The 9,393-nt window shown below is 48.2% G+C and overlaps 3 protein-coding genes and 1 pseudogene across 4 annotated transcripts in view; all 4 read right to left on the bottom strand.

Moving 5' to 3' along the window:
* Window positions 1–1,580: 1,580 nt before the first annotated feature.
* On the bottom strand, window positions 1,581–3,866 carry TEOVI_000314700 (wd40 repeat domain-containing protein; the record flags this gene model as incomplete). Its single annotated transcript, XM_067226105.1, has 1 exon — window positions 1,581–3,866. One exon carries the CDS (start codon window positions 3,864–3,866, stop codon window positions 1,581–1,583), a length of 2,286 nt encoding a protein of 761 aa, XP_067082206.1.
* A 519-nt stretch (window positions 3,867–4,385) lies between these two features.
* On the bottom strand, window positions 4,386–5,528 carry TEOVI_000314800 (leucine-rich repeat-containing protein; the record flags this gene model as incomplete). Its single annotated transcript, XM_067226106.1, has 1 exon — window positions 4,386–5,528. One exon carries the CDS (start codon window positions 5,526–5,528, stop codon window positions 4,386–4,388), a length of 1,143 nt encoding a protein of 380 aa, XP_067082207.1.
* A 386-nt stretch (window positions 5,529–5,914) lies between these two features.
* TEOVI_000314900 (uncharacterized protein) lies at window positions 5,915–8,320 on the bottom strand (the record flags this gene model as incomplete). Its single annotated transcript, XM_067226107.1, has 1 exon — window positions 5,915–8,320. One exon carries the CDS (start codon window positions 8,318–8,320, stop codon window positions 5,915–5,917), a length of 2,406 nt encoding a protein of 801 aa, XP_067082208.1.
* An 870-nt stretch (window positions 8,321–9,190) lies between these two features.
* Window positions 9,191–9,393, bottom strand: part of TEOVI_000315000:pseudogene — a 384-nt pseudogene continuing 181 nt past the window's right edge. The window contains 2 exon segments of the mRNA in view: window positions 9,191–9,217; window positions 9,220–9,393. Of these exon segments, the coding sequence occupies window positions 9,191–9,217; window positions 9,220–9,393 (201 nt within the window).

Genomic DNA, 9,393 nt, shown 5'->3' on the forward strand with positions numbered 1-9,393 from the left:
TCTGCCTTGGCTGGTTCAGGGACTGCCACTGGTTTCACAGTCTCTGCCTTGGCTGGTTCAGGGACTGCCACTGGTTTCACAGTTTCTGCCTTGGCTGGTTCAGGGGGCAAATTCTGGTCCATATTTTTTGAACGCGCGTTAACGACCGCACAAGTGGGAAGTTGATCGTTATCGTTCTTTGTGGATATGGGAACTTTGTTTTTATCTTCCTTCTTGTCAACTTCAGCTAGAGTCGCTCCTACCACCTTGGCTCCGGTGTCGCCTCTGCCAATATTATATGTAAGATGGCAAACGCTTCGTTGCGCCATACACGATCTTATAAGTAGAGCAGCTGCCTCCTCGCTGCATATCTCAGTCAACGCCTTACCGTTGCCTTCAGTGGAGAACAAGGTTAGTTGCTGTCCTGGCAACAAAACTTGCTGAATAGCGCCACGGACCGCTACCAAGAGAGCCTTCCAGATCTCGCGACGAGGGGGAATAAAACGTTTCGTAGTTGGGACCCCTCCATCCGAGTGTTGAATGGATAACAGTACGAGCGGGTCATCCACCAGCATTGAGCTTCCCACGCCGCTATCACAATGATCTATAACCGCCGTGAACACAAAACAAGGGCAACTATGCACTGAAAAGAATGCCACCACATCATCATCGCTGAGCAGCTTGCGGGGCGCTTCATCCTGACCATGAGCAGCGGTAAGCTCGAAGGTACCATGTTGCAGGCGAAGGTCGTAACTTTTAAGTAAGTTAACCATCTCGAGTATAGTACTTGGAGCTTCCTCTATACTAAATGAGCGGAGGGTACATTCATTAGGCCCCCTGTATACCTCTAACCTACACAAAAAATTGCTGCGCATCGCCATGATGATAACTTTCCCCGAGCAGACAAATGAAAGGTAGAGTCACCCTGCGACTTCTGCAAAGAAGCTTGAAGGAAGAAGGGAGAAAATTTTCTGCAAGTGGTGAATAAACCGCTGCACGACTAAGCTTCACTCCTAGTTTCTCCACACAAACAAAAAGTATTCTGCATTGTTAATAAAACAATCCACAGAATGAGATGGCACAACTTGAGGGAGGTGTGGGTTTCACAGGCATATGTGAATGAACGCAAAAAAAAATAATTAAAAAACTGTATTTATGTTGTGCCCGAAACGAGTGAAATCATCAACAAAACCATCCCACAAGAAAGGAAGGGAGTACAAGTGTATCTTTCTTTTTCATTACGCATGCATGTATCAGAGCCTGGGGAACCTGCAGAGACAAGTTCGGTCCCCTCCCACAAAGAAACATGTGAACGCTACCGACGCAGGATTTCCAGCTGCGGGCCGTCATCTTCATCGAATCAGCAATGAGGCGACCGCAGCATCACCGGCATCCAAACTTTGTGCCACGGGGACCAAAAAAGGAAAAAAAAAATCGTTGTGACGAAAGTTCACGACATAAGGAGATATACGGGCTCAAACGATTTATTCGATAGAACAGAACTGTGACAAAGAGTGAAACCACCCAAAACTCCCTTTACCACAGAGCTCGCACGTAGCGGAGGTAGAACAGGTACATTTCACAATATCTCACTTTCCCCACTACTGTCCAATACGATCTTCAGCGACACCGCCGGCTTGCGTTTCATAACTTCGCTTGAGCCCAGCAAGAAACTCTTGCTGGTTTTCAATGTTGCGGCACAGCCACTCATAAAGGTTGTCTATGTCGGCATGTGCCCTTCTATGGTCCCCACCCTCATCCACCAGAAGTATGTTTCCTAAGGAATCAACAATATGATCTTGCGTTGCAATAAAGTTCGCAAGAGCCCTTTTAGCCGCCTGCTGTTTCAGCTCAAACCGACGCACTTGTGCCCGCAACGATTTGTTTTCCTGCGAGACACGCAGGTACTCTTGCCTTTCGCGCACAAGGCTCTCCATTCGCTCCTGCAGTCCTTGCACCGTACAGTGCGCCTCATGTAAGTTTGCCTCCATCTCGCACAACCGCGTCGCCTCAGCAGATGTGACCGCTGCTGCCTTCTTCGCAGACTTCAGCTGCCGCTCCAACGTCGCTGTGCGCTTCTCACACTCCTCCTGCAAAACGGTGAGTCGCTCAAGCCGCTGCTGGTATTCATGGGTCTCATTCTCCCTCTCCGCAAGGCGCGCTTCTGCATCTTGACGTTTTTTTCGCTCCTCCCCCACTTGCAACCGCAAAGCCTTAAGGTCATAACTATCTTGTTGATGCTGACGTTGAAGGTGGCGAAGGCCGTCTAGGAAGGTTGCTGAACCGCGTCTCTCGTTAGCAGTCAACTGGCTCACGATTCGTTGCCCTTTGACAAGGGAAGTCACAGCATGGGGAAGAAGGTGGGAGGCGGGATAGCACTGTTCCATCTGCTTAACAACTACCTCCATGTGTGGCGGTAAACAAAGTGTATCTGTTTCATACTTATCCGTATCGGTGTCACCATCTCCATTCAATGAAAGACCATAGGAGCAGTTCGATTCATCAGTGGCGGCTGTGATCATTGTGGATGAGGCATGAGGTTGTTCGGACGTTGGATTCAATAACGAACAAAGGTAAGAGACGAACGAACTGAGAACGTTACAACGTTCCATTTGTTCGTTAGAAGTTGGTCCACAAAGTGCAGCAGCCAAGCCCCTGGAACCACCAAACAGAAGTTCCTTCACCCTGAATTGTGTCAACTTCCCCGATTCGCTGCAGACGCCCCAAACACTGGTGTCCAGGTACTGTCCTCCACAGCATAACTCACTCAGGTCACCGCACGGAAACTGGAGAGACCCACGCAGCAGCAACTCGGTTGTATCCCATACATTTGCCTGCTGATCTGCACCATAGCTCCAAACCAAACGGCCAAGGGACATAACTAAAAGGCTGCGGACTGCGGTAGCACCGTGTGCGTGCCACACGCGGTGTGGCGCCCCTCTCGAACCCTTACTTTCATCAACATTGCATTTTGTATGCGAAATACATGGACTGTTGTCGTTACTAACGACATTCCCTAATGGTTGAAGGAAAAAAACTATCACAAACCCCTTTGACGTTCCGATCCATAACTGATAACCTCCAAGCAATATGGAACAACATGGTTCCCCATACTCTGACGCCAAGTATGCGGGCATGCCAAAAGTATGTGTCTCATCAACATTCGCGCGCAAATTCCACACATCCACATCACCTCGTTGAGTAACAGTAACAACTCGGTCACCGACTTCATCCACCATGAGGCCACACACGCGCCCCTGCACTCGAAATAAGCCAACCACGTCCACGTCTGAGTCCCGCTGCGGCAGGTCGGCAGCGCAACTGCCGGAAACCCAGCACAAAAGCATTACCTCACTGAAAGTCCCATCAAATGATGACACCAACACGCCACCGCCATAACCGCTGTTACAAAGACTTGTTGTTTCAAGAAGGTCCTCATTCCCATCGTCACAATCTTTCGCTGATGCCCCATCCGTGCAAGGGGCTGCAGCAAGTGCCGTTAACTCTACACCCAACTGGACCCGGCGAATGTCGCCTTCAAAACTATCCGCAACACCAAAAGCAATACATCCACCCGCCGTCGCAATACATACAAAAAAACGTTCGTCATCGCGCACAGTTGTGAAAACAACGGACAACACACGGTCATTTTCTTCACTACAATCGAAATAAGGCTGATCTAATTCATCTGAGCCTTTTGGCGCAGGTGATGAATGCCCGGGGGCTGAGTTCGGGCAAACCACTACCCTCGGAAAGCGGAACACGCGGGTACTTGTTGAATCCACCGTCCAAACAGCCCCTTGAGGATCACGGTAAACGGAAGAAAATGGCGACTCGCACTTCAGGGGAAGTTCCCCCTCTATTGTACACTCCGGTGGGGCGAACATATTTGCTGCCGCTAAACGAAGTCGTGGAAAATACGGGGGGGGGAATATCACCCGCTTATCTCTCTTTCCTTCTCTTCAAACCGCACGACCGTAAAGAACAGGGCGGTAAATGCCAAGTATAAGAGGTAGAGAATGGCAGGAAACGAGAAAAAAAAAGAGAAAGAAATGTATAAGGGTCGATGCATCACTTGAAACAGAAAAGTCAAATTGTGCAGACAAAAAAAGGTGTGACGGCTAAGCCGAAGAAGCACGGAAGGATTAGGAAAGGAAAATAATAACGGTGACAATATAGCAATAATACACAAGAAAACATGTGACATCACTGCAAGGGGTATCCAACGTTTCAAAAATGTTCGACATGTACATAAAAACACCAGGACGCATGCCTGCAAAGATGAGTGTAGTTCAGCGAATTCGCACGACCCCTTTTTTCACATACAGCGCGGCGCGTAAAAAAGTACGCAAACAACAGCAACAGCAACAATGGAGGAGGCCAAAAAAGAAAACACACCTTCTAAATCAAAGGTGAAGCATCTTCACGGCCGAATGCGGCGATGCCATGCGCAGGTTGACGCCGTGCTCCATGTTTGTTGCCACGCTATTGTACATGAGTGACAGAAACTCATCCCACTGCAGTGTCATGGTGTCATCTAGCCCCAGCACATCACACATATTCTTAATTACAGTTGAAGGTGCGTGTTCGTTGTTAAGACGTGTGCACATAGCGGGGAGGTCCCGCACCTCCACAAAGCCATCTAGTTCAGCGGTTGGTTCCATATTAAATTCGAGGAACAACCGCCTAAGTTTTTTCACAGCCTCTTCGTTATACACGCTACCATCTAACTTAAGTGTGATGATGAAAGCCTCCCACGAAATATTATCTTGTGGTAGACGAGAACTTAGTTCATCGTAGAAAGCTTTTGTGTATTTGGACGCATCATACGCCTCACCAAGTATGCGGCACCGCTCGCGGTGACCTTCAACAAGAGCGGAAGCTGGAACCGTGCCATTCTCCTGCATGTCATTAAAGAAACGTTTCATCGCACGCAAGTGAATCGCCTCTGGATGGCTGCTTTGCTTCGGTGGTCTTCCCATAGCCTGATACACAAGGACACAATTACAGCGTGACTGCCGGAATATCTCCTCCGCTACATTTGGTGGGATCTTGGTGTGAAGAACTCCCACCTCTTTAATGTTACTGTTACATAGTGTCAGCTCATAGAGAAAGTTACCACCTGTCCATGATATAAACTCGTTGAAGCTAAGCTCAAGGCGCTCTAATGATGGATGAAACGCTGCCATTCTCGAAATGAAGTACACCGCATTGTTAGTGAGATAATTATTTGCGCAATTAAATGACTTGAGGGCGGGCAAACGCTTGCACAGTTCAACTACAGGCCGCACACCTTTGGGTCCAATGTATGACTGGGAAAAATCTAAGTGCGTTGTTACGTTCCACTCACCAACACATGAAGAAAACAAGTTGGCAACAGAGTTTATAGGCTTGCATTGATGACGGAAACATAACTCACGGTACGCCTCAGAGGGAGGTAACACATGAAATTCTGCCTGCAGTTGCTGCACGTTGTATGAGTAGTCAACTTCCTGAAGCGGGTCATTATCAACACGAGCCTCTTGTTTGTTGCTCCGTAGCGAATGCATACGACCTGTCTTCTGTTGCTAGACTGTATCGTGCACACATAAGCGCAATAAACGTACACACATTATTTTATTTTATTTTTAAAAAAAGAGAGGAGGGGAAAGCAATTAGAAGGAAATGACAATTAACAGAAAGCAGTGCTCGGCCCATGTAGAGGTATTTATTCGATAGTGAAAACACTCACATCCCCTCACCCTTACTCGACAGAACGTGACATGGCGTGACGTGACGACTAAATTACACGGAAATAAAATACCAGCGAAGTATGAACTGCAGCATAACAATAAAACGGCAACTCGCAACCACTCAAACACTGCGAACACGACTTATTAGGCGGTAACACCAACACCACTCACACTTTCGCTCCACCGTCAGGGGCGCCGCCACTTCACGCCCTTCGACGGAAAGCGTCTGTTAAGCCATCGTCAATTGGCACTCCCGCTTTGTAAAGGTACACAAGCAACAGGGCTTTCTGCACATCAGACATCGTCGCTGGATTCAAAACCTTCCCTCGCGCCACAAGGGCTGCTGCCAGCGCATCCCTTTGAGCCCCCTGCTGCAACAATGGTAATAAGGAAGCAACCGCGTTGAGGTCGTCGATCCCCGCAGCTTCACTGCAAGCCACTGTCATACGTTGGAGAAGTGTCGCCCGCATCGAGGCCGCGGCATTTAAGGTTAGATTGGTGCAACAGTGAAACAGTCGCACAAACTGCCGTGCCGTGAAGGGAGCAGTATGAGCAAACGCATCGTCGTGGCCAAGAGATCGAACAAATAGTGACAAAAGCAACCGTTCTAACACGACCTTGTCGCCGCGGGCGGAAACTTCTTCCAGGGAGCTGAGCAGCAGCTCCAAGTAGTGAGCACTCACATTCTTACGCTCATTTTTGAGACAGCGAATAAAAAGGTCATAAGCCTCCATCGGCAGCGGATGGGATGACGCTCCTAAAAACTTTGCAATTTCCCGAAGCGGAAACTCCGACGGTCGCTTCTCTGTATATGTGAACAGTTCGGTAACAATTTGTTGAAGTGCGTCGTGCTTCCCTCCGCCTCCAAGCCTAGAAACAGGACCCCCGATAATAGCGGAAGAAGAAGAAACACGGGCCACATGCTGCCAAGTGTCAAATACTGCCGACGCAGGTACAAGCACATTGTCACGATGGAGACATTTCGCGCAGCGTTCCAGTAGCGGTTCTACCAACTTTTGTCTGCTGCCCAAACTCCCGCTGTGGTCATCCGTGGAATTACCTTCACTGGAAACGATGGTAGGAGAGGTTGCAGACTCTGTAACAACCCTTAGGAGAGGGGGCACCCGCAGTAGCTCACAAATGACACGCACAGCGGTGATGCATTCAGAGACAGTAGATGTGACAGCAACCCCATTTTGTTCCCAAACCTCAGGGAACTTGACAACAATGCTGCTGCATTCAGTAATTGCTGGGTCCATGGGGCCGATTTTCCCCCTGCATGCCGTAAACACGTCCAGAGCCACTGACAGCAACCCCGCCAAGCGACCACAGCAACGCCGCAGCGGAGCATCGCGCATATTGTAGCACTCAATGATGAGCGAATGAAGAAGCGATAACAGTTCCTCACCGACGTTCCGCACCTGTTGCCGCTCCAACACTACAGCGAGACATATCACCTCCAACAACTGTGCAGGATTATTACCCACGGAGGTCGCGGTGGAACGCTTAGAGCTAACGCAGTCAAGAACGTGACGTCTCAATGACTCTGTAAGGTCGGTTGGCTCAAAAGAGGCAATAACTTCCAATACCTCACGGCATGCTGCACCATCGAGGGGACGACGGATGAGGTGCTTCAACAAATAATAGGTAGTCTCCGTATCTGCGGTGGTGGCTCCTCCTGAATGCGGCGAGCAAGGCGACAGCTGCCCACTACCACCCCGCAACATCGCAATTAAAGTTCCCACTGGTAAGTGGTGAACCTGAGAAAGTAATCGAGCCTTCAGCACATGGTATTCCCCCTCAATGTCCATTAGCGCCGTTGCGGGATATTCCCCTTCACTATCATGGTGTTCACCGCTCTCTCTGTTACTGCTCATATCCTCATGCAGCAAACACAGCAGCTGTTGTTGTGCTTCGCAAGTGCAACCATGGGTCAACAGCAGACTTTCCAACACCAACGCACGGCTGGGGGCTTTCAGTTTGGGGTACAGTCGCAAAAGACGACGGCACGCAAGTTTCCACAGAACCGCTTGCGCTTCCTCTTGCTGGAGCTTCGCAACGCACCACAACAAACGGGCCACACGATTCTCGTCAAATTGTTGTAAATGCTCTTTTGCACAGTAAAAAAGTAAGTTTGTCATACCCAGTTGTCTCGCGCACTCCGTCATGGCAATAGCTTGCAATGAATACAACACGGCTTGAGGCCTCCAGGAAGCAAACTGCATCCCCGTCAGTCGCTCATCCAAACCCAACAGCAATCCATTTATACACAGCGAAGGCACACTTCCCTCACCCCAGCTGCCGTTGCTACTACGCATGGAGTTCTTCACAACGCGAAAAATGTTCACAACCACTTCATCCACCAGTGGTGCACCCTCTGGAAAATGTTTCAGCTGAGACGATAACCGCTCCACCCACTGCAATGCACACTGGTGAAGTTGTGTGTCTCTTGTCGTGCATGACAATGACACAAGCGAGGAACTAACACCACTCACATAACGAATAGTAAAAGCGTCACAGGAAGGTGCTGCGGTCTCTCCCCCAGTTGTAAGCAGTGATGAAGCACGAGTACACAATAATGTCAATACCTGACGCGAATGAAGCCGCATGTGGGCAGCGAATTGGTGGGAAGCTCTCGCGGGACGGGTCCCACCCGCAATAAAAGTACGTGATTCCTGTTTAGATGCTCACCACTCAACTTTTCTTTTTTCGTCCTTGAGCCAACCCTCAAAATCTTTTCCTAATATAATGAACAAACGAGCCAATAACCATACGTAGCCAGGAATATAAAAATAAAGAGTACCAAAAGCAAAAATAAAATAATAAATGTAAAATAAGTAAAGCAGAATGAAGATAAAGTAGAAGAATAAGCTACTGGAAATACATGAAGCAAGCACAACCCCCCCCCCGATATAATGGAAAGGATAGCATGAAGATAAAACGCATGACCCGCTACACCATGTAAAAGGAAAGGGGAAAATCATAATAATAATAATGATGATGATGATAACAGTAAAGTTGTGAGAGCTACGGCCTCAAGTGTGTAGTGGATGTCCAGCACCCTGCGGTAAAAACAAAAGAAAAAATTAATGAATAAAAAAGAAGGGGAAAAAAGAAAAAGAGAGGGAGGGAGCAGAGATAGCAAAACTGGAGTTGAACGGAATAACAACTAAAACGAAGGAGAAGAGGACACATCATACGGACCAAAAAAAAAATTTTGTTGCACGCACAAACAATTGCAGCTGCAGAAGGGGTACATACACACACACACACGGAAGATGGAGATGGGAAATGGAAGATGTGTGAATTCATTACTGGACTCTAAATGAGAGAAGGTAAAAAAAAACGGAGAAAAAAAGGACCGGGCAATATGTGGCACACGTGCAGCTAATATTGAAGAAGCAACGATGATGGTGATAGCAGTAATAGTAGGGAGTGTGTGGGAAAGACGAACGCATATATTTATCGTGTTTTCTATATTTTTTTTTGGCGTAGGAGAAGGGAGTAATTTTTTTTTAAAAGAAGGGGGGGGGGTAAAATTGTTGGACCTTCCAGTCAGCCTGTCCGACACTTTTCGCCAGGCATACGGCATAAGCAGTACATGGGAAAGGAAGTAAAACAAATGAGCAAAGAGGGTCACCTTCCCAGTGAGAGGAAAAGGTTTATTTTTCATATATATATA

This window comes from Trypanosoma equiperdum (assembly GCF_001457755.1).
Source record: "Trypanosoma equiperdum strain OVI genome assembly, contig: ctg_678, whole genome shotgun sequence".
In the NCBI taxonomy this organism is placed as follows: Eukaryota; Euglenozoa; class Kinetoplastea; order Trypanosomatida; family Trypanosomatidae; genus Trypanosoma; species Trypanosoma equiperdum.